General features: G+C 35.1%; 1 protein-coding gene across 1 annotated transcript; it reads right to left on the reverse strand.

Moving 5' to 3' along the window:
- Positions 1–8,332: 8,332 nt before the first annotated feature.
- LOC133806670 (uncharacterized) lies at positions 8,333–11,479 on the reverse strand. The gene is made up of 2 exons (XM_062244764.1): positions 11,121–11,479; positions 8,333–8,681 (listed from the first exon to the last, which is right to left on the reverse strand). The coding sequence occupies exons 1-2, from the start codon at positions 11,477–11,479 to the stop codon at positions 8,333–8,335; spliced, it is 708 nt and encodes a 235-aa protein (XP_062100748.1).
- Positions 11,480–26,175: the final 14,696 nt, after the last annotated feature.

The following is a 26,175-nucleotide window of genomic DNA, read 5'->3' on the forward strand; positions in this document are numbered from 1 at the left end:
ATAGTGTCTTCAATTCTATTATTTGAAAATTAGATTAGCTAAATTTTATACAATTTTGGTTGTATTACTAAAAGGGGATCTTGTTTCCCACTCTTTAGGATTCCATAATCTCGTTTGTTGAAAATTTAAATATTGCATTAAGAAATGGTGGGGAGTTTATTTTCATGTTAGAAGATGCTGAGATGGCTATTTCATCCTATGCTTGCTATTTTTTTTCCTTTGATTAAAATTGTCTCAATAAAATATTTTAGATTTTTGCTGATTTTTGGTACAACATTCAGAAGTAGGGTGTTATGTACTGCCTTTTAAGCTACTTTTTTTTTCTTTTTCTTTTTTACAAGTATATTGGTAGCTACTTATTATTAATATTCCTTTCGGACTTTTGTAGTAATTAGTAGCTTTTTAACCCAACAATTTTTTTTAATACTTGTATTTTCTTTATGTGAAATAACATGTCTACCTTTTTAAGCTTGTATGTTCTATTATACCTACTTCATTCAGGTTGCTGTATTTGTTGGTGGTGTGGATACCTCTGCAACTGAGACAAAAGGAACAGTTCTAATTGATAGTGCTAACCAGGTAAAATTCTGAAATGGATATTTTTTGCTTGCTGTTATATGAACGTTTCTCTTCTTATTCTGGCTTGCTTATTCACGAGGTAGCCAATATACTTAGCAGTTATTTTCTGTTTTATTTTCTTTATTTCTTGCTTTTTATTTGCGTGATATTGGTGGGTATTCCTGACTCAGGAATGCCAAATGACACCATCGTGAGAATACTGTTATGCTCTGTTCTTGCTCCAGTTGATATAAAATTGCTTCTTAATATCTTGGCTTGTTATGTTATCCTTGACATTTTTATGTATTATGTGCCTTTAAGTAGTTCTCATAGTTTTTTTAATATCTTGTAGCTAGAAAATTATGCAAAAACTGAAGAAGCTAAAGTTGAGGAGCTTATAAAGGCAGTTGCTGATTCCAGTGCCAAAGTAATTGTTAGTGGAGCAGCAGTTGGGGAGATGGCACTTCATTTCTGTGAGCGCTACAAGTATATCACCTTCTATTGTGTTTTTTTATTGATTAACTTACTAATTTTCAAAACATACTTGTGATTGTTGTACATATCTAAATGCTTTTGATCTTTTATGAAATCTGTCAAAAAATTTCAAGTTTTTATTATTCTATTAAGATTTTTCTTAGCATATTTGATAATTTAATTTGGGACTTTTTCCTTGCAGGCTTATGGTTTTGAAAATTAGTTCAAAATTTGAATTAAGACGATTTTGCCGCACTACTGGTGCTATTGCTATGGTAAGTCAGCTAGCATTTAATAGTACTCAAATTTTTTGAATTTTTTCCAAAATTCTCTAACAATATTCTTATTTGTGTTACAGTTAAAGCTTAGCAAGCCAAACCCAGATGACCTGGGACAATTAAAGAAACAGGGTAATTTGTTTGTTTCCACTTTCTTTTTTTTCCCCAGTTTTTGTTTGTCTTGTTTCCCATAACCTAACTCTAAACACATTTCCCACTTCCAACTTAGAAAGAAAGAGAAACTTTGGGAGAATAAGAGGAATATCATGGGCTTCATAAAGGACCTCTAACAGCCATATTCACATTCTACTTGTTAATTTGGATGCCATACTTGATGCCTTGTTGGTTACCTATCACAGAGAGAATTTTGCCAAAGTTATTTACACATCAATGCTATGTTTGTATTGAACTTTACAGAAAGGAATTAACCTTGCTAGGTCGTTAGAGAAGAAATAAATGGGGATAGGAGTTAGTACAAACTGTATGAATTGTTTCTTCATATTGGTTCTTCTTATGGAATATAGGGTGATAAATTAGTTAGTATGAATTGTCCTTTCCCTTTCCTTTTCTCCTGAGTTGCATAGGTTAGGTTTCCTGGGCTCCTTTACTTTCAATCTATCTATTTATATATATATATATATATAGATCTAGCATTGTTCCCTTTAGTTTATTCTTTTGTATATATATGGTTTTTATGCTGAGAATTAATTTTCGAAAGTTTAAATAGGATTGAATTTGGATACTAATCTTAATTTTGAGATTTTAATTCATTTTATATATATATATGTATATATATTCAGAGAGTGATCCAAATATAGTCAAACATATTACTCTTCTTGAATTAGGTCCTACCAAATGTTAGTCTCTACCTCTTTGGTAAATTTTTCTTACCAAACATGGGTCAAATACATTACTCTTCTCTTGGTTATTTTGTTGGAACTTTTCTGCCTCTTTAGTAAATTTTCCATTTTGATAGGCTTTACTACTCCAAAGGGTTATAATAATTATTGTCTTATGAATATTTTTATTAGGTCATCCATTTTTTTGTTCATTGTTTTTCTAGTGGGTTTACCTAATGCATCTCTGTTTTAAATTGGGCAGAAAGAGGGGAAAGGTTGCTGTCTTGGAACTGGCAGTTGATGTGTACGCTATTGAGTTTGTAAGATTCATCACATTTATTAGGTATTGTTCCTTTTTTCTGTATCTGTTATAGTATGTTGCTTTATTGGTGAGTTAAAATCTTCATAATTTTGTTATGTTATGACACGAGTGTTAATTTTAGTACTCACATTCACAATGTAAATCACCAATGCCTTTTTTTTTTAAGAAAAAAACATTTATTTTTAGCATGAGTTATATATGATTATGAAACTATATATATTCCTTGTTTTGATGTTTCGCTAGTAGTTGAGCGATATAGGACATGGTGGGGAAGGAGAATAAAGAAGATGATTAGAGAGGAGAATAGTAGAAAAAGAGGAATTTATAAAGAAATAACAGAATCAGTAGAAAATATAGATGAAAGAAGAATTAGAGTGGTAGAAGAGAATGAAGAGAGGAAATCTGAATAATTTGTACTGTATATATTTACACGCACTGCAAATTTATATTCTCTTTCAAGTCTTGAGAATAAAATTAATAACTTAAGATTATTTTTTATGAGAGAAAATGAGTGTTGGAAAGATAAATAGAGATTGAAGCCTTACTTCTGATTATGATGACTTTTACATTGTTTTTTTTTTTTGGTCAGTTGCCCTTCATATGTTTCTGCAGCAGCTGTTAAGGCAAATTTATTTGATGTGGCTTTAAATACAAATATTCTTGATACTGTCTCTAATGGTTCCTTGAGGTAAGGCCTTTAGTTTGATTTGCCAAGTTTAATATAGTTCTACACATCAGAGGTCAATATTTTAAAGACTAGTTGTTCTTTACAGGCCAGTTTGATTTTCTTTCTTTTTTAAAAAATCTATTTTAGGTGCTTAAATTGATTAAAAAAGGTATCGCATTGACATCATACGCTGGAAAGCTGGTTGGGGTCATCTGGGACATGTTACTTCTGATTCTTCAATCCATACTGCTCTTTTTCGAATTGTTTGCAGGACTTCACAAGCATTGGAGGTCTGAATGCTCTGATTCTGTTTGGTCAGAATTTGCTATTTAATTTTGTTTCTTCACTGATTTGAGCTTTCTTCCTATAATATTTTTCTTCTTTTGTCTTGTTTTTTTCCATTTATATTGCAGAAACTTCATGTTAGCCGTCTCTTTGATGCCATGGAAATTGAAGGTTTATCACTTGTTATATCATCTATTTTGGATATTCTATACAATGTGCTTGCCAAATTTCCTAAGGTACATTGTCCATTAAACAGATGGCTACTTTTTTTATTCTTGGCCCAAGTTGGAATTAGTAACATAGATGTTGGCAATTCTTGGTGCTATGGTTATTAGATGTGGTTAAATATGAACATTGTTCTCATAGCAAAAATATTTTATACCCAGAAGTCCCATAGACCTGCTTAGCGAGCCCAAGTTCGAAAGTGGGGTTCCCCCTAACTTTACAATATTTAGGGTGTGGGAAACTATAACAGTTGCTATGAGAAGTGCTTGTGCGAGGACTACCTCAGGCCTTCTGGAAGCAAACTACATGCTAACTTTGAGAGCTACTCCTTTTGAGGATTGCAAATTATTAACCTTCTTTGCTGCAAAGAAGAGTAATTATATTATGATCTTTTGACTAACTATTTTTTGGGCTAGAATTCAAAAAATTTGTTTGTTTAAAGGTGCAAAATATACCTTTGTTAATAGAATTCTCTCTTTATGATTTTTGTTGATTCTGTGATTAGTACTTTTTAATCACAAGAGATGATGTTCTGTTATTTAAATTTTTCAGGATACATCTTCCAGCCTCCCCATCTTTCTTCAATCAGTTTTGTCATCTGCAACAAAACCAATATCTGTAGTTGCTCCTGTTGTCTCCTTGGTATCTTATTTTCGCAATCATGTAAGGATTCTCTCGATGCTTGAACTGAAAACCTTTTTCATATTATGTTTTTTCCTCTTATTTGAGGGATACTTCTCTGCCTGTTATGCATTCAACAACAACACTTAAAGATTCTTTTATTTTGTTGGTGTTCTTTTTCCTTTTTGGTCTTCTGATTTTCTCAGTTTAGACTCACACATTCGTTCATCACCAACATTTTGTGGATTTTGCATGTAAATTGTATATGTGTATATGTATATATTAATATATATTGAAGCACACTATCTAGTAATGGTAGATACAAAAAGAAGGGGTAGTCCCTAAATTCTTTGGTTGTTTCTGGTGTCAATAAGTGTATCACTCTTAGGTAATTTTCCGTTGTTTCATTTTGGGATTTCTCATTAACTGTTTATATTGAACTTTGTGTTCTATACAACCTGCTTTTTTTATTGCTGTTTTGCCACCAAAGAGTTTATGGACGTCCAACCAGGTAATGCTGGTGATGGGAAGCTGCCAGCAATTGAGGTTTCCTCTAGGCCAGTAGAGTCTAAAAGTTCAAGCCTTGTAGATGCAGTACTTTGTTATGTTGTAAATTCTGACAGTCATATCAATAAGAATATTTTGTGTTGAAAGTAGTAACTTTTAACTATATTGAATATTTAAGACTCCTTGAATACTTAAAGAACATTTTGTTGTTGATGACAGTGTTGAATGTTTTAAACTAATTTGTGGATTGTTAATACAATGTTGAATGTTCTCTTTGTTATTTGAAAATCAAGTTCATTTGATGATACAAGTATATATTAGAAAGCTAATTTTAATTATATATAAAAAATTAAAATATAATAGAATAAATTAGTGTTATATAAATAAAATATATAATGAGAATTTAAACATATCTAAATATAACAATAATACGAAAATTGTGTTATAATATATATTACAATAACACTTTTTATGCAAAGAATTGTGTTATGCAAACTTCACTATAACACAAAAAATGTGTTATACTAAACTATAGTATAACAAAAATTTATAAGTATTGAAATGTGTTATATAATCGACTATAAATAACATAATTAAACACTTATCTATATATTAAAATAACACAGAAAGTGTGTTATCATTGACAGTATAATAACACATCTGTATAACAATGATAAAGTGTTATGTAAAGTACCCTGACCTACGATAACATAGTCGGTCTTAACACATCAAAAAGTGTTATGGTATGTTTTGATAACACATTTTCGGTGTTATTAAAAGCATTTTTTCTTGTAGTGAACTATGCCATCAACGTAGATAAGTAAAACAATAAAAGTGTGAGCTACCCCTCTAGTGAATAAAGTGTAAGCAGCTTTAGATTGTGTGAATCCGTCTTCAAGAAGTGCATCTGAAAGCTTCCTATACCACTGTCTAGAAGACTGTCGAAGGCCATAGATAGATTTGTGTAACCGACAGACAACAGGAATATCTGCACAAGAAGAAGTAGAAATAGTCAGTCCTCTAGGGAGAGACACGTAAAATTCCTCATTTAAATTTCCATTGTGAAAGGAATTGTTAATGTCTAATTGGAGTGTGTTCCAGTTTTGGATAGTAGAGACAGCAAGAAGGAGTTTTAGAGTGACCATCTTGGCAACTGGGGAAAAAGTGTCAAAGAAATCTAATCCTTCTTGCTGGGTATACCCTTGAGCAAACAAACGTGCCTTGTGTCTTTCTATAGTGCCATCACTATGATATTTAATTTTGTATACCCAATGGCAGCTTATTGGCTTCTTGTTAGGAGGTAATGGGACAATAGACCATGTATTGTTGTCTTGAAGGGCCTGTAATTCAGAATCAATAGCTTGTATCCATGCTTTATTGAGAATAGGTTGTTTAAGGGAGGCTGGTTCATGTTGGTCAGAGACTACACAAACAAAAGCTTTATGAGAAGTAGACAATTTAGAATAAGAAACAAAATTCTCAATAGGATAGGGAGTGGAAGAATTGTCCGATATGAGTGAATGGCACTCAATGTCACGTAAGTATGGAGGTGGCCCAGACACTTTAGTGGAGCACCTTAGAGGAGGAAGGATGGTATCAGTTGATGTAGCGGGAGGCTGAATGAAGCCACTTGAAGAAGGTGTAACAGTATGAGTGTCTTGAAGCTGCAAAGAATCAGGAAAAGAAGATACAGGGGATAATGGTGCAATATAATCATGTACTGGAGTGTGAGAAATAGAGGAAGAAGGAAGTACAATATTGGCAAAAGGGTGAAGGAATGCTGCTTATTTAAATTTTGGAATGGAAAAATATTCTCATGAAAAACAACATTCCTATAAATAAAATATTGTTTGAGATTAATATCATATAATCGATAACCTTTAATGCCTTGAGGATAACCCATGAACACACATGACCGAGCTCTTGGTTGGAACTTAGTCCTATGAGAAACCAAAGTAGAGGCAAAAGCTAAACTACCAAATGTACGAAAATGATCATAAGCGGGTTGTTTATTGTATAATATCTCATGTGGGGTTTTGTTTTTCAAATTAGGTGTGGGGGTTCGATTAATAATGTAAGCAGCTGTAAGAACATAATCGGACCAAAATAAAATAGGAATATTAGCTTGAAAGTAGAGAGCACGAGCAACATTTAATAAATGTTGGTGCTTTCCTTCAGCAATGGAGTTTTGTTCAGGAGTCTCCACACAAGTAAATTGATCGAGGATACCTTTTTGAGCAAAAAAAATCAGTAAATGCAAGTTCAGATGCATTATCTGATCTAAACTCTTCAATAACATGACCAAATTGGGTTTGAATCAGAGCAAAAAATCATGGAATAATTGTTAAAGCATTAGATTTATGGTTGAGTAAGTAAATCCAAGTAAATCTGGAACAATCATCAACAAGAGTAAGAAAAAACCTATAAGTAGAATAAGATGCAATGTGATGAGGTCCCCATATATCATAGTGTATGAGATCAAAAATTTGAGAAGCGAAATTGTTATTATTAGAAAAAAGGAAGCTTCTTTTGTTTAGCCAAAGGGAAAATGTAACAAGGAGAATGTTTGTGCAAACTAGAAGTGTTACAATGTAAATCTGAACTGAGTAAATCTAAGCACTTATTGGACAAATGTCCTAACCTAGAATGCCAAGTCTCGGTAGAAACAAAAAAAAGGTGCAATAGGTGTGATATCCAGGATGTTTAGTCCATTCTTGGATCTACCACTACCAATCACCCTCTTGTTGGTGTTGTCCTTCATATAAAAAGAATTAGAGGAAAATAATATAGAAAATGTACCAACTGATGTTATGGAACTTACTTAAATGATGTTGTACTTAAATGAAGGAACATATAAAACATCATGAAGAACTAAAGTTTCTGTTAAAGCAATAGAACCACTATGATAAACCATTAGGGTGTCATGGTTTGGTAATAGTAATTTTGTTGGAATGATAGGGCAAATAAATTGAAAAGAATTTGTAGTAGAATAAATGTGCTTAGTAGCTCCAGAGTCAAGAATCCACGAATTAACCAAAGGTAATGCAGAGTTTGTGGAAAGAATGATACCTGAATTACCTGAGTTAGTTGAAGAGGAAGGATCTGATGAAGCCATACCAAGTTGTTGGGCTGCTAAGAGATTTAGCAATTTTTGTTATTGACTAGATGTAAGTTGAGGGAGCAAAGTGGTGTTGTCAAAAGCATTGTTGTTGCTGTCATCAATTGTTTTAAATTGATTTGTTGCTGCCTCCTTATTTTGTTTGGGTTTGTTATAACCTGGTGGATACCCATGTAGCTTGTAGCATTTTTCAATGGTATGACCAAGGACATTACAGTGAGTATAGAGTGGCCTTTTGTGAGGAGGATAAGGTTTGGAAGCAGTAGAATCAGATCTTGAAGAAGCGGCCTTATCACCTTGAAAAGAAAAGGTCATGTTGGGTGTAGGTTCAGTTGGAGCAGAATTGATGAGGTCTCTTTGGTTATCTTCTTGAGTGACCAAATGAAAAACTCGACTAAGTTCGAGTAAGGGGTCCATTAGCAAGATGTTCCCACGAACTTAAGAATAAGAATCTTTCAATCCCATGAGAAAGGACATGACGTATTCCATATGATAGTGCTCCTGTAACTTCTTGACTCCTCCACAAGTACAATGATTACAAGTGCAGACAGGTCTATAACACATGTTTACAGATTGAACATCTTGTTTGAGATTCATGAGTTCTTTGTGCAGGTTGAAGATGTGAGGTCCATTCTTTTGATGAAATCTTGTCCGAAGGTCACTCCAAATGTTAGCAGCTGATTCATTGTATAATATACTAGCAAAGATCTCTTTAGAAACCGAGTTAAGGGTCTGAGAAATAACAATGTTGTTATTTCTTATCCAAGCGTTTGTTGGGAATTCTGCCCTGAAAGCATATGTAGTAGACATTGTTTTAAGAAATAAATAAATAAATTGAATTTGTTATGCATATATTTTATGGACTATATTATTCTATGATAATATTAAGTAAATATCATAAAAATTTCTTAGTTCATATATGTGATCTCAACCACGTATTGGTACGGGAGGATTGTGTTTAAGATAAATGAACTTGAATAGTTCACAGTAAAATAAAGTTATGAAATCTTTAGATTAATTACTGCAAGTACGGTCCATTAGTATTATGAATACATGTGATCTAGATCTGGATTACTAGTGTAGTAGGACACTTTAGTGGAGGAACTTTATATATTAAAGAATATATAGAATTGGACCAGATATGTTTATTAACACTTAGTTAAATACCGTTTCAAAGTATTAATTAAATATATTAACTGATGATCATATACAAATAGATCTTAATCCTGAAGTTACTATGAACTCCTGTTTATGTTATATGAGTTCTTTGATTCACTCGTTAGGGTCTGTCAGAATGATCAGGCTAGAAACTTTTCTTTTGGGAACTCATTAATGTAAATGGCTGGGGACATAGTATACAAGTATGGAATCTATACCTTCTCGTAAGAGATTGAATAATGGTTCTCTTAAGGGTTGACTTTTGGGACTGAAAGGTAATCAAGCTCAAATCCATAATTTAGTTATGAATTAACATTCACTAGTAAAGTCAATGAAACTTAAGGAAACAAGATATAATTAAAAAGATAAAACGGTAATTTTATTCCCGATTAATTATGAACCATTATTAGAGGGTTAATTTCACTACTACAAAAATTGCATGAGAAGTCGGTTAAAAACCGACCTATAAACGTTCATAAGTCGGTTTGGAACCGACCTCCCATGCAATGACTTACCATGTAAACACATGGTAGGTCGGTTGGCGGCAAACCGACCTATGGTGTACAACATGGTAGGTCAGTTGTACAACCGACCTATGGTGTACAACATGGTAGGTCGATTGTCCAACTGACCTATGGTGTACAACATGGTAGGTCAGTTGTAAAACCGACCTATCGTGGACAACATGGTAGGTCGGTTGTGTAATTGACCTATGGTGTATGTAATGATTATATCAATGGACGTTTTATTATTATAAAGTACTCAGTAAATGAAATGTCTATAATTACAAGAGCGCAGTATCATATTTATAGTGGAGTAATCATGAGATTAATAAATTAAGATTATTTAATTAAAGAGTTTAATTAATATTCTCAAATTTATTGGAGCTTGGAATTATAGGTCCATAGGTCCCCACAGCGGCTCTATTAACATTATTCAAGGCAAGAGTTGATATAAATGGTAAAATGGTGAAAAGACATATTTAAGAAGAAATTTGTTCTTCGGGCCAAATATGCAATTATGTGATAATAGTGGTTAATTAATTAACTACAAATTAGTTGTAATTAACAAAATTAATTATTATGTAATTTTCAAAATTATATAAATAGTTAAATTATTATAATTTTTGAAATTATAATAAAATTAATATTTAATTTTCAAAATTAGTATTAATTAAAATAGGTTTTACTTAATTGGTAGAATTAATTAAATATGTTTATTTGAGTGGGAGATAATAGTCAGATAAGTTCAAATTAGATTTGAATTTAAAAGATTGATATATATTCAAATAATTAATTATATTTGATAATTAGTTAAATAGATAATAAATTCAAATTTGAATTAATTATCAAGTTGTTGGATTTTATCTAATAAGGTAGTTTGAATAAAAGACTAAATAATTGTAGAAAAATCAAATATCCCTAATTTATAGGGTTCTACAGGACACACACAGTCCCTCGACTGTGTGGCGTGAGCAGTGTAAAAAATCAGGGATAAATTTTTCACTTTTATTTAATTAATTAATTAATGGAAAATTCAAAAGTTAGTTTTTGATATTTTCATTAATAAGATAATTAATCAATTAAAAGATAAATTGTAAATTGGTTACAGATTTATATTTTAAATTTGAATATTTTCTATTTAAGTTAGACTTATCAGAAAATAAATATACTGAAGAAGACATAATTTATTCGCTCTAAGAAAAGAACGATACTTTTCTATATCTCCTTGAAAAAGATACAGAACCAATCTCATGTTTATTCTCTTGATCTCATGTGTTAAGTACATCAAGTTGAATCATAAATAAACCATCCTTTATTCTCTAAGTGCCCACACACTTTTTGAGGTGTAGAGAACGTTGTAGAAGATCTTGGTATGAGTACCTGGGAGCAACTTGGATAGGAAGTTCGTTCATTTTACGAAAAGATAGCAAGGACACTTGATAGGCATCAAGAGGTATGTTTTCTATTCTTTTCTTGCTTATGCTTAATGTATGTATGTTAATAGATTTGCATATTTAAAAGTAGTTTTAATATGTTACAAAAATTTTGTTGTACATAGGGCCAACCCACCATCATTCCACTGCATATTAGGAAACTCGTTCCTAACAACATTGTACAAGGTGGAATCAGTAAGGGGAGGTTTCATAATAGAACCATCAAGAAAACCCAGTTTGTTCTTTACTGATACAGAAAGTTTCATAGCCCTACTCCATGAAGCATAATTATCTTGTCCCATGAAAGGCTGGGAAACCAAAATATTTCCAGGATTATCTATGTGATGCAGATAATATGGATCAGCAGGGTCTTTGAGAGGAGTTCGTGAATTGGGATTCTGGGAATTTGGATTCGTGGGGATGGCTGGAATAGAAGAACTAGTAGTATCACTAGAGGAAGCACTATCATCAGTAGTAGGATCGGTAGACATGGTGAAAAAAGAAGCAAGGAAATTGACAAAGAAGAATGATGTAAAAAAAAAAAAAAACAGGGAAATACAAATCAAGAAAATGGAAATTGAAAAGAAAAGAAAAGGGAAGCAAACACTGATTTTGCCGGAAGAAAAAAGGAAGGGCACCAGTCCCCTGGAGAAGATAGGGAAAAATACAGGTGGCTGGGAGAACGGAGGAACAAAGAAACAAAGGGCACCAGTTCCCAAGAGGAGATGAAAGAGCACGGCTGAGCTAGGTTAAAGGAGGACCGAAGGATTTGAAGGACAATCTTAGCATGTCCTCTTTGATACCATATTGCGGAAATTGAGAGAATATTGAAAAGGGAAAATGTATTGAATTGAAATCAACTTGAATGAATTTTTGTATAGAGTAATAAGAGGAACAAGTATATATATCAAGCCTAAACTGAGCCTAACAACCTAAACTAATAAGGAAAAATAACTAAAAAACAGGGAAAAATAGAAATAAAACTAAGGTAACCTAATAATTACGATGGCTACTTTCTCTCTCTCTGTCATAAAAGCCATCAACTTTTTTCACAATGATTGGAAAAATCATTCGATTACCAAAAAAAAAACAACCAGCAACCACTGAGATAGTGCAATATGGCACTGTACACTCAGCAAATGTGAATACCAACACATAAAAAAAAACACGTCAGCATTTCCATCCCACATCAGCACACACACTTCACCTTCACTTCCATGTATACTGGGGCTGGATTTTTTTGCAGGCATTTGGACTCCTCACTGTAACAGTTCTGTACCACTCATCGGAGAAAACTCAAGAGCTTGCTCTTGGGTAGTAGAAGAGAAATTGGTATTGGCTCTTTTGGTCATAACTGGAAGTTTAAGAGAGTTGGCACAGACATGGGAATGTGAATGTGATTGAGTGTTATCAGGGAAAGAAAGAGGTGTGAAAGGGAGTTGTCATTCGTTGCATGAGAAAACATATATGTCGTATCTAGGGAGCAAAGAAGGCGAAGCCAAGCCACTGATGCCAACTCTAAGCTTCAACTTCTCGAACTAGAAGAGAAGAGAAGGAGACTCGATTGAAGAACCCCAGTTGATGACTCTTAGGGGTCGTTTGTTATAGGTTGTAGGGAGGAGTGGGAATGGGAATGAGAATGCTTCCCTTGTTTGTTAACATACATAAAAAAATTGTGCACAGTAAACCAAAAACGTTGGGGTTCAATTTGCAGGGAAAACTACACCCGCTGAAAAGGTGGTTTTCATTTATCAGACCATCCTTACTCTTCATAAGTCCATATCAAATAAATAAATATTATATGGAATGCCCTTCTTGTATTATTTAATTGAATTGATTATATATATGGACCCCGATTTAGCCCCGCCCCATACCGATTCGGAACCTGTGTCGCCTTTTAATCCAGACCGTCCGTTTATTTTTTCTCTAATCCAAAGAATTCATTTGTTGATGAATAGTTTAATCTTGGCCATTAAGATGATCAACGGATGGGGTGCAATGGAAGAAAGAAGTGTGTTGAACTGACACTAAAGTGACTTTTACAGTCTACTAGTAGGGGTAGTGAAAAGTCTTGTATGGTCATTGATTAAGGCTGGTAACCGGTTGCCTTGTTTACCATTTCAAACAAAGACTCTTTAGTTTCAAAACCATTGTTCTCTGTTTCGAAGCTATTACCTTTTATGTGAAGAAAAAAGAGGTGACAAAAGGAAGTTCATATTTGTAAAGCTATAATCCAGACAGAATTATCAGGATTCAGTGTGTATCGTTAACGTCTTGGTAAGTCCTGTTTTTTTTTCCAGACCCATCTCTTAATGCTTGTGTGTTATCTGGTTTTGTTTTATGGGTATTCTATGTTCATTAAGCTATTTTGTTGTTTTTTAAGTCTCCATTGGAGGAATTTCTCTTTTAAGAACCAATGGTCAGTCAAATTATTTATCAAGTTTCAGAATAATTTATTTTTTTATGTTTTGAATAATTGTTAAGTAGTTTGAGTCTACTAGTTAATGGGTGAAATTTCTAATAATATTTTAGGTGTGTTGGTTATATGCCTTTATTTGAGTCATTGGTATCCTTTTGAGTGTCTTATAAAAAGAAGCATTTCTTGGAAGTATGATTTTTATGCCCTCACTATTATGTGAAATTTATATCACCCCTTTTTAACCATTTTGGTTACCGAAAGTGAGACCTAGTTGTCTTTTCGGCATGTTCCTCTTTTTTTTTGGTTTGTTTATATTTGAAAATCATGAATTTAGATTGTTCTTGAAAGATTTAAGAAGAAAGAGTAATTAACTCATGTGTTAGTTAAATTGGAGGTTATCTATTTCTTTTTTGGGAAATGTAGGGTAAATGACTTTAAATCGCAAACGAGGAGGTGTGGGTAAGAAAGAAGATATCAGTGGAAAGAATGATGAGGATGGTGATCTTGGGTGAGTAATTTTTTTTTTCTTGTCCAGCTAATTTTAGTTTTGCTACAATGATTTTGAATGCTTTAGTTATTAGCTTGTTTCAGGACATTTAGTATGGTAGCTGTTAAGAAAGAGACATTCAAGCTTGAAAATTTGTTAAGGGAGAAGAGACGACTAGAGAATGCACTTGTATGCCATCTTTGTAGACTCACTTCCTTGTTGTGACAGTTTTTCTTAATATTATTTGATTTGATTAATCATTTAATTGTGTAATTTTGATTTGTTTTGTTTAGATGCAGAAAGAACTAGCAACCAAGTGGAGGACTGCCCTAAAGACCATATCAACTGGTAAATCGAAAAAGGGAAAGGAGGTGCCACCAATTGATTCCGATGATGAATCTAAAGGTGAAGAACAAGATGACACAGAGGATGATGATGCAAAAATAGAGGTGGACACCCATGAGATTGAGTCACGTGAGATCGTGACTCAATGCTCATTTGAAAGGGTGTCTCGAATTGTCAATAAATTATCTGATGAACATAAGGCCATGGTGCATGAAGCTGGATTTGGAGCATATTTGAGAGTCTATTTCCCCAATATATATACTCCTTTGGCGCAGTGGCTAGTTGAATCAGTCGATGTTGACAATAGTTGCATGAAATTTTACGGGAAGATGTTTCCCATTTCTGGTGATGTTTTCCAACGTGTGATGGACATTCCAAACAGCAACCACATTATTGATGAGAAAACAAAAGTTCCTGAATGTCAGATTAAGAGTAGAATGCGTGCTAGAAATAAACGTGTGTTAATGTCAAGCCTAGAAGCACAGTTGGTAGAGTATTCGAACACATACGAATATTTCTTGGCAAGTTTCATTTTGGTGATCGTAGGCAGTGTCCTCGTACCTGGATTGGGCAACTAGTTGCGCACAAGTTATATAAACGCAGTGCGTGATCCTTGTAGAATCCCTTGTCAAAACGGGGCTACCCATAGCGTCCGATGCCTTATGAAATCTATCAGAAAGTACCAAGCTGGAAACTTGGTCCACTTGAATGGTTGCACCGATTCCTTCAGGTGGTTCTTCTTTCTGTTACTTTATATTTGGTTGAAAGGATTAATTTTATTTGAAAGCCACTAATAAATTATAGTTTTGTTTCATACTGTGGCAGTTCATGTACTTTAACCATATACAAGTCTCGAACACGTATGCTGACCGCTCTGTTCCAGCCATCACCTTTTGTACTGACGAACAATGTAAAAAAGTGAAGGGTTACATATGTCATCGTGGAGGTTATAGTAGCTGCAAAAATGTATGTGACATTTTATATATATTTTTAAAGAGTATATTTTAACAGGTTCCCATTATGACTGAACTTAGCATTGGCCATCATTTTCTGTTTTAACAGGTTCGCGTTATGACTGAACTTAGCATTAGCCCTCAGCACGGAAGGTCTGTCCCGAGTGGGGACTATGTGAGAAGTAGCATACTGATGGAGAACCTTACAAAAGTTGGCCATCAATTGGAGGGGTTGATGGCACTAGTTGTTACCTTACCAGATAAGTTGAGGGCTATGGTTACTCTGGAGGTGTAACGCCCTGGCTATCCCAGAACAGTTACGGAGAACAGTGAACCAGAAATTTGACCCGCTACCCGAGTCCTTTGGCTAAAAACGTGATCTAAGTGTCATTAACAGGTTAAGGTGTAAAACCAGTAAAAAGGAAAGGGCACTTTTCATTAAGTAAATAAACTGCTCATGAGCCTTTTAAAATGTTTACAAGTAGTTCAAGTTACAAAAAAACTGCTACAGTTCCAAATATACAAACTCCGCCGGCCTAAGCGGCAAAAATAGGGAAAACCCCTAGTCCCTCTGAGAACTTCTTGACCGTGGCGGTCAAGTGGCCCTGTATGTACATCACATCGCCCAAGCTCTCCACTCAAGGCTGGCCAAGCTTTTCCTTCCCTTTACCTGCACCACATAGCACCCATGAGCCGAGGCCCAGCAAGAAAACATAATGAAACATGATATAATATCGACAACGATCATAATAACCACTCAGGACTATCAGTCCCACAAATAGGTGACAATAGCTAAAAGTCACAGTAATGAGCATCGCTCCCTCTTGCCATGTGACGATAGGGTCACCAGGGCTTAACTGAATAGTGATTCATTTATAAGTTCGTTTAGGACAGGTGCATGATGATTAGTCACCAACATAACCTTCCTCACGACTCTGGAGTCGAAGCTATGAACAACGTCCCTTAGCCATGTGACAAACAGTCACCGGGGTCTCATACCTTGGCTATATTCATCTAGTTGTAAGCCAGGCAAGCGCTTATAAGTTCCTCGACCCTAAGGTCGGTCTGGCATTAATGCTATAGAGTCATTCAATGCATGATTCTCGACTTTAGAGTCGGTCCCTGACTAGTCAGTGTTTCAAGCAGATAATCAGCGTTCAATAGCATTTAATATGCAATCCATGTCCACATATATCAACCAACATGCCTCAAGTATCAAACCACGCATGTCATATACCTATACAGGGTGCAACTGTATTCATACACTGTTTTCTTACCTCTGGTTCGAGTGAGAATAATTATATGAACGACCCCTGAGAACGATCAACCTTTAAATTCCTCGACGGTCACCTGGTCATAACCAAAATATAGGATTCATCAATAAAAATGATAACCGGGGTTTCCCAAACCAAATCCCAGCCCCCGAGACCTCAAATACTACCCAACCGGGTACTAGGTCCAACCCCGAGGCCTATGGTTTGAATCCCTAAGCTAAAAACCACCTTTTAGCAATTTTGGCCCTATGGGCCGCGGCCCCCAAAAGCCGTGCCGCGGAACGCCCCAAACAGAAAACCCCCCCCTTCTGCCAGACGCTCATGGGCCGCGGCACACTAAAGCCGTGCCGCGGCACCCAGCCCAGGAAGCAAGAACACCCAAACTCGAACCAGTTTTCTCCCTGAGCTCCTTCCTCTCAAACCTGCCCCTCAAACCAACATAGAACCACCTTCAAACATGTAATTAAACCCCCAATAACACCCTTAGCTCACTCACATCAAACCCCAATCAAACTAACATCAAAACCCTCTTTGATTCACACTTTCCACAACCAAAACTCATGATCTAAGAACTAAAACGAAAACAGAGTATATGTAAAAACCAGTGGCTAAAAGCTTACCTTAAGCTCAGGTTATGGTGCTCTTCAACAATGAAACACTCTCCCAAGGTACCAAGGCTTGGCTTCCAAGCTCAAATCCTCAACAAGCCCACAAAATTTCACAAGGAAGATGAAGGAAAAGAAGGTACGGGAAGGGAAAGAAATCACCTCTGTTTTACTCTGTTTTATTCTACAGCCTTCAAGTCACTTAGTCATATATATCCTCCCCTAAAAAGACCAAAATACCCCTTATGTCATCTTAAGCTTCCAAAGCCTCCCTAAGGGCAAAATTGGTACATTCCGCTAAACCTGTTAATTATAACTAACACTCCCCATTTCCCGCTAATCTCAAAATCCTCAAACACCAATATTTCATAACCCGTTACCTTAAAATCCCCGGTAACGCTATAACCTTTAAATTCACCCCGAGACTCACCCCGAGCCCCGAGCTCAAACCTGTTATGACCAAACCGATAAATCATGTTTAAAGATCGTCTCATGTCGGAATTCTCGAACCAATCCACATTATAATGTGGTCTCACAACATATCATTAACATACAACAAATATTTAATTATACCCTCAACGGGCCAAATTACCATAATACCCCTGTAAACAAATGTGGACTCACAAACATGCATTGAACATCATATGATAATATAATTCTCATAAACATGCATAAACACATTTAATGGCATAATTAAACAGTTATGGCCCTCCCGGCCTACTAATCCAGCCATTAACCATAATAGGGAATCCGGGGCATTACAGGAGGTAACTAAACTAATGGGGCTGATCTGTAGGACAAGAGAATGTTAATCAAGGAGGATTGAATCCAGTTAATGGAGGAAAACATAGTGATCTTGGAATGGATTTGTCACATGAATTGCTTGATGTGGTGGTGGAGGCAGGGAAGTCAACTGCTTAACCTAAAGAGTCGAACCCTTGGGGCGTCGTTGGGCTTGAACTGTTTCGTTTTAGTGAAGGGCTTACAGTAGGGCCTTTCACACTTGCAACCCCTATATCCATGCAAACTTACAAAATTCAGAATATATTTTCAACCATGACTTAGAAGATTAGTATGTATAAGTCATTTAGTATACCATTTAGATATGATTTTACATTTATTGATGTTAATTAATTTTTATGCAGCGCTCTCATTTGTGAATATGATAGGCTGGTTATTGATTGCAAGTGCATGCGGTCAATGGAACTTGGGAGTTGGGTTCGGGGAGAGGCAAGTATCAAATTTAATTTACTAGCATTGTTAATATCGAATCCAATTTATTTAATTGGGACAGTTAACTTGTTATGCAGATTGTTTCCGCATATGCCAGGATAATGACAAGAGCTGAGCGTAAACAACTCGATGAAAATGCAGTCGTATTGTTTATGCCCACGAATGTACCAGTGAGTTGTATTTGTCTAAAATTGTGATCTTGTTTATTTATACTTGTAGACCCAAGATTTGGCCAACTGACACGGAGTCAGAATATGCTTGATATGAATGAATATGATGAGAAGAACGCAATGACAAAAATGAATAACAACACGATATTTTTATAGTGGTTCGGCCCCAAGATCTGGTAATAACCTACGTCCACTTAGACTATTATTGATATGGAATCAAAGGAGTGATCAAAGAACAAGGGTTCAATGAGTTTCACCAACCTCTGAAGAGCAATACATTATTACTAGGAGAATTACTATAGTCTCAAATAATTCCAAAGCCAAAAAAGTCCCTTCCTTGAGCTATCTCTTGCTATTTATAGACTCAAGGGGGATTACAAAAGATTGTTACAGATATTCTTTCCTGAATTATCGGATACTCAGGAGATTGTGTGAGATAAATTTGGGATTTACAAAGATCTTCTCATAAATGTTGTTTTGTATGCAGAACTATCGACCAGACTGGTCGCAGGTAAGACTAGGCTGCTTACTGCTTCTGATGCGTCTTCTGGTCGATACTCTAGCAGAACGTTTCCAGGTGTCAGCCACGTGTCCAGGGATCACTTGCCACGTCATCAATGCTAATTTTCCGGATAACAATACTGACCTGATTGACATTATAATGTTATATATCTGGTTTAATGAAGGGTTTTTAAATTAAAACTAATTTTAGGAAAAACATTTTGGTAAAGGGTATTCAATTAAATGTGCTGCACGAGAAAACAATTGGAGAAAATACAATTTTTCTGATTTTGGAAAGTGTCAAGAGGTGATATATATTGCATTATGTTTCTTTCATTTATTTAGACTTTTTTATTGACTATGTTTACCATTACCATTACAACGTTGTACGAGTTTTGCATATTTTTTTTTTGTATATTCCAGATGGTGGTTCCGGTAATGAAAGATGGAGATCCTAAAGCTAGACACATGTTCGTGGTTCGGTTGGATCTAGTAGGTAGAACTGCTGTGCTTTGGGATTCTCTTGTAGCAAATGGAGATATGGATGATAAATTCTGTTGTACCAAAGAAATGGTATGAAATTTAGTTTATTCAAACTTGATTGCATCATTGCCTGCCTAATTGTAAACCTTGGACACTTTCTTTGCCTTTGATATTAATGCTACTCGAGAGAGTGGATGGAAATTTGCTGGGGTTGAGAAGTAAATGGAAAAAGGTTTGCCTCAACAAGCTAACAACTACGACTGCAGAGTGTATGTGTTGAAATACATGGAGGCCTTTAGTGATGGAAATGCCACTGCATACGAGGTATGTAAACTTTATTCTAAGGCATGTTGGCATGGCTATTTATTTTTCAATTTTATAGTTATATCTTACTGTGACAAAAAATTTAAATCCCTAGTTCGATGCATGTGCGGATCGTCATTGTTTTGGAAATCTTTTAGTATGTGATGATTTCAACAAAGGAAGGGAGCGATTTTTTCGTGAAAATGAGGACCATTGTAATATATTAATCAGTCTGGATGGCAGTGGCGAAACTGGCTTATCTGCTGGGAATAAGGGTGGTCAAGGTCCCCAGCCACTTCTAAGCCCTATTAAGTACAGTCTGATAGTTGATTTTCATCCAAGAAAGCTAAACGTGCCAATATGATTCCAGTTGTGTCTTCTCAAACCCATAGTGCTAATCGTAATGCAATTGCTCGAAAGCTTAAGGTTTAGGTTAGTAGTGGACTAGGTTGTCCTATCTAGTTGTATACAATTTCAGTTTCTTCTTAGATGATTGAATGTAGTGTTTGGGGCTTCCTTTTTTTGGTAATCATCAATGTTTTGCTGATAGAAGAATGAATTATTTCTACCATATGTCCTTAATGTGTTTGTTTACTAAAATCCAATACTTGTAAGTTGTGACCTTTTTTGTAAGACATGTCAACTTTGTTCCACTTTGGATGATAAACTAGGACATTAATGGTTAATGTAACGCCCTGGATAGCCCAAGACCATCACACTGTGTACTTTAAATAGTGCTTAACTCGCTGAACGAGTCATTAGGTTATAAACCTGCATCTTAGGTGTTATTAATAGGCCAGAGTGAAAATATCTATCAAAAGGAATGGATATATTTTATTTAAAATATTAAACTATACATGGGCCAATAAATTTTTTTACAAAGTTATTTCCAATCCAAAATGGTCATTACAGCATAAAAGTTACAACTCGCCGACCTAAGCGGCAAAAATAGGGTTAAACCCTAGTTCTCCTGACAAACACCTTGGCCGTGGTGGTCAAGCAGCCGCATATGTACACACATCTCCACCTATGCTCTCCACTCAAGGCTGGGTGAACTTTTCTTTCCTTTTACCTGCACCCGTGAGCCAAGGCTCAACAAGAAAACTTATTACTGCATGTATACATTATAAATAATTTATTCTGGGGCTTGCATCCCTAATCAGATGATGACTAATGAGTATCTCTGAATATATGACTAATGAGTCTCTCTGAATAGATGACTGATATGTCCCTCTGAATAGATGACTAATAAGTCTCTTTGGGGTCTCGCACCCCAAGCCACGTGATGTTTCAGTCACGTGAGCCTTTTAGCCCTGGCTCTAAATAACTAGCCTTTAGACTAGACAATCGCTTTAGTTTTCTTCGACCAATAGGTTGGTTAAGCATTTAATGCTCATGTTTATTAGATCTGATCATTTCGTTCTGCGTTAAACACGCTAATGTCGCTCCTGACTCATAAGCCAATACCATACGACCAGTGCTCAGTACTACTGTCGATCATGACTGATAAGTTAGAACTCCACGACCAATACTAAACACCAATCCCGTTTCTAACAAATAAGTCAGTGCCATTCACAAGTAAGGAAAGTTGTCAGGCATTTACTGTTATATTATTTTATAATATAATGTAATATTATATTATTTTATAATATAATGTTTTAGATTAAATAAATGTGACAAAGAGTGTCACATATTGTTACATATATTAGAGAGTTACAATATTTAGATATATGTGAATATCAAAATATGTAATATATATGGTGTTACAAATTTGTAACTTCCAAATATTGCCCATTATTGTGTAGAATTGTTGTTACATAATATTGAGATAAATTTCTTAAAGCCAAATATGAAATGGCTTTTAGAGACATGATTTTAACCCCAATAATGTGTCTTGGGGGATACAAAATCATTTGGGAGTGGATTGGAACCGTTTGGAAAAATAGCACATTTTCATGTGCTGAAATTGAACAGTTGTCGCGGTCTGGGGAATAGAGACCAGTGGCCGCGGCCACTGATACTCCTGGTCGCGGCCACAGGTGCTGACTGGCCAATTTTTTTTAGTTTTTTCCAACATTTTTGAACGGCTCCAAAACTCAAATAACTCCCAAATCTCATTTTTAATTCCATAAACATCCAATTAATCATTGGTAACAACCATGGGGGTTCGTGGAATTTGAAATTCAAAGGGTGTCTCTAAACTATATAAATAGGAGCCTATTGCTCACTTGTAAGACACAACTTTTCTATCCATTAGAGCACTTGGCTAGAAAATACCTAGAGGCTTGATTATTCCAGAAAGCAATTTCCAAAATATGTGAGAGATCCCTTAGTGCTTGAGTTAGGGGGAAATAAGCTTTTGGACAAAGGTTTCAAACCTTGTTCAAGTTGGTGATCCCCAAAACTCTTCACTTTGGTAGTGTGAGTGACAGTTGTTTGTCATTTGATTCTTTTTCTTATCTTTTATTCTATTGCTTTTCATTTTCATATTCTTCTTCTCTATTTACTTGTATTTCTTGTTTAGAGTTGTAATCTTTTCTTTTCTTTTTGTTACAAACACTTTTGCTTTATTTGTATCTTTTTTTTAGAGTTTTATTCCTCCATTCTCTTCTTCTAATTCTTCTATTATTTATTTGTATTTTCATTCATAGAGTTGTAACATTAATTAATCAATATTATTTATTTGTAATATTTTGTCTAGAGTTGTAATATTTATTACCATTTCCATTGAAATAACATATATTTTCCTAACATTCAAAAGCTTATTTCTTTGTTTGTTTCAATGGAAGGTGAGACAATCAAGATCATGAATCAAGACCTAGTGAGGCTGGATAGGTTTGATGGGTCCAATTTCACAAGATGGCAAGACAAGGTGAGATTTCTCTTGACCACTCTAAAGATCGCCTACATTCTAGAGTCCACTCTAGAACCTCTCCCAACGCCATCCGACAAGGACACTCCCGAGGAGGTGGAGAAAAAAAGGAAGAGGGAGGAGGAAAATCTCCTTTGTAGGGGTCATATCCTCAACACCATTTCCGATAGGCTCTATGACCTCTACACCGACACCAAATCAGCAAAAGAGATATGGGATGCACTTGAGACAAAATTCAAGGCGGGAAAGGAATGAACCAAAAAGTTTTTGATATCTCAATATATTGATTTCAAGTTTTTTTGGTGATAAACCTATTCTTCTTCAAATACATAAATTGCAAATAATTGTTAGCAAATTGAAAGTTTTGAAGATTGAGCTTCCCGAGGCCTTTCAAGTTGGTGCTATAGTGGCTAAATTACCACCAACTTGGAGGAGCTATAGGAAAAGAATCCTTCATAAAAAATGAGGATTATTCTTTGGAAGAAATTCAAAAGCATATTCGAATCGAGGAGGAATCGATATGTAGAGATAAACTTATGGAGGGGTCTAATGGAGAGAATTCCAAAGCAAATGCGATGTCACAACCTAAACATCCCAAAATCAAAGGGAAAGGCAAGAAGCGTAATGAGACATCCTTGGTTCCAAGAACCAACCCAAACAAGTTTAAGGGCGAGAAAGGTCCTTGCTTTGTGTGTGGGAAAAATGGTCACTATGCTAGAGAGTGTAGGCATAGAAAAGACTAACAAGGACCTAAGGTAAATACAACTCAAGAGGAGAATATAGTTGTTACCCTTAGTGAGGTGAATGCGGTCCAAAGCAAGGTGAAAGGGTGGTGGTATGATACATATGCCACCGTCCATGTCACCTATGACAAATCATTGTTCAAGTCCTTTGAAGAGTCAAAGGGCAACCATGAGATTCAAATGGGCAATGAGGGCAAATCCAAGGTACTTGGCAAAGGTACCATTGAAGTATTTTTCACCTTTAGCAAGAAAGTAACATTAGTGAATGTACTTTATGTTCCCGAAATGAGTAGAAACTTGGTAAGTGGTGATTTTCTTGGCAAGCCTGACATTAAAGTCGTTTTTGAGTCCGGTAAACTTATTCTTACCAAATCCAATGTATTTTTGGGAAAGGAGTACTCTTGTGAGGGTATGGTTAAGTTGTGCACCAATGATGTAACTTTCAATGTTATGAATAAAAATGTTAATTCTGCCTATATTGTTGAGTATGATTCTTTTTTTTTGTGGCATCTTAGACTATGTTATATAGGTTTTTCAACCATAAAAGAGTAGTAAAATGTGGTATGATTGCATGCAATATTAAAAACTATGGTAAATGTGAAACATGTGTTAAGGCAAAAATGATTAAGAAACTATTTCCTAGTGTAGAAAGTTCATCTAATTTACTAGATTTAATCCATAGTGATCTTTGTGAATTAAATGGTGTTTTAACTAGAGGTGGTAAAATGTATTTTCTTACTTTTATAGATGATTTTAGTAGATATACCTATGTGTTTCTTTTAAAGCATAAAGATGAAACTTTTGATACTTTTAAAGTATATAAATTAGAAGTTGAAAATCAACTCAATAAAAAGATATAGGTGCTAAGAAGTGATAGAGGATGAGAGTACTTCTCTAATGAATTCATTACATATTGTGAAGAAAATGGTATAATTCATGAGTGCACCACACCTTATACACCACAACACAACAGTGTTGCCGAAAGGAAAAATAGGACTTATCTAGAGATGATAAATTCTATGTTGGTTTTTTCTAAGTTGAACTTCAACTTATGGAGTGAAGCGTTGTTAACCACTTGTCACATTCTTAATCGAATACCGATGAAGAAAAATGAGATATCTCCATATGAGTTATGGAAGGGAAGAAAACCCAACATAGGGTACTTCAAATTGTGGGGGTGTCTTGCATATTGCAAGAAAAATGAACCTAATAGAACAAAATTAGGTTCAAGAGCCACAAAGTGTGCTTTTGTTGGTTATTCCAACAATAGTAAAGCTTATAGGTTAGTAGACTTAGAGTCTAATGTTGTGATTGAATCTAGAAAATTCGAATTCTTTGAGAACATGTTATGTGACAACAATTCTCAAGCTTCAACATCTCTAAAGGAGAATTTGTTATATGAGAACAATTCTCATGCTTCTATATCCAAAAATGATTCTCAAGAGGAGAATTCTCAAAGGAATGTAAAGCAATCCATTGAACTTAGAAGAATTCAAGGGCATAGAAAGGAGAAAAGTCTAGTATTGGATGAGATAGATTTTCAACGAATTTCTTTCTACATGGTCGAAGGAAATAGAGAGGAAGTCATTAAGAAAATTCCTATTGTACTTCTTGTTAAGGATGATCCTAAGACTTATAGAGAATTCATGCAATCAAGAGATAATGCATTTTTGAAAGAAGCCATCAATGATGAGATGGATTCTATTCTTTCCAACAACACTTAGGAATTGGTAGACCTCCCACTGGGGTCTAAGCCAATTGGGTGTAAGAGGGTATTTAGGAGAAAATACCACACTGGCGACATTATCCAAACCTTTAAAGCTAGATTAGTAGCTAAAGGGTTTAGGCAAAAAGATGGTATTGATTATTTCGATAGCTATGTGCATGTTGCAAGAACAACTTCTATAAGAATTTTGTTCACTTTGGCTTCTTTACACAACTTGTATGTTCATCAAATGGATGTCAAAACGACATTCTTTAATGGTGACCTCAATGAGGAGGTCTATATGGAACAACCCAAAGGGTTTGTCCTACAAAGATATGAACATAAAGTATGTAGACTTGTAAAATCCTTATATGGATTGAAACAAGCTCCTAAGCAATGGCATGAGAAATTCGATCAAGCCATCATGTCTAATGGGTTTAGGCATAACAATGGAGACAAATGTTTGTATTCCAAAACTTGTAAGGGATGTGTGATCATTGTTTGCTTATATGTGGATGACATGCTTATTCTAAGTGATAGCATGAAAGGGATAGAAGAAATGAAGAGGTTTCTATCATCAACCTTCAAGATGAAAGATCTTGGAGAAGTTGACACCATACTTGGTATCAAAGTGAAGAAACATAGTAGGGGTTTTGCGTTAGGGCAAACCCACTATGTTGAGAAAGTATTGAACAAATTTGACCATCTCAAGGTTAAAGATGCCAATACTCCATTCGATCATAGTGTAAAACTAGAGAAGAATGAAGGAAGAGCGGTGGCTCAATTGGAGTACGCTAGTGCTATAGGGAGTCTTATGCACACTGCCCAATGTACTAGACTTGATATAACATTTGCTGTAAGTAAACTTAGTAGGTTTACAAGTAATCCAAGTGTGGATCGCTGGAAGGCTATTGGAAGAGTCCTAGGTTATCTCAAGAAAACCAAAGGACTAAGCCTTCACTACTCCAAATTTCCTTCAATCTTAAAAGGATATGTAGATGCAAGTTGGACATCCAATCATGGAGATAATTTGTCCACAACTGGTTGGGTATTTACACTTGGTGGGGGTGCAATTTCTTGGGGTTCCAAGAAAC

The sequence above is a fragment of the Humulus lupulus genome, chromosome X, assembly GCF_963169125.1.
Source record: "Humulus lupulus chromosome X, drHumLupu1.1, whole genome shotgun sequence".
NCBI classification, from domain to species: domain Eukaryota; kingdom Viridiplantae; phylum Streptophyta; class Magnoliopsida; order Rosales; family Cannabaceae; genus Humulus; species Humulus lupulus.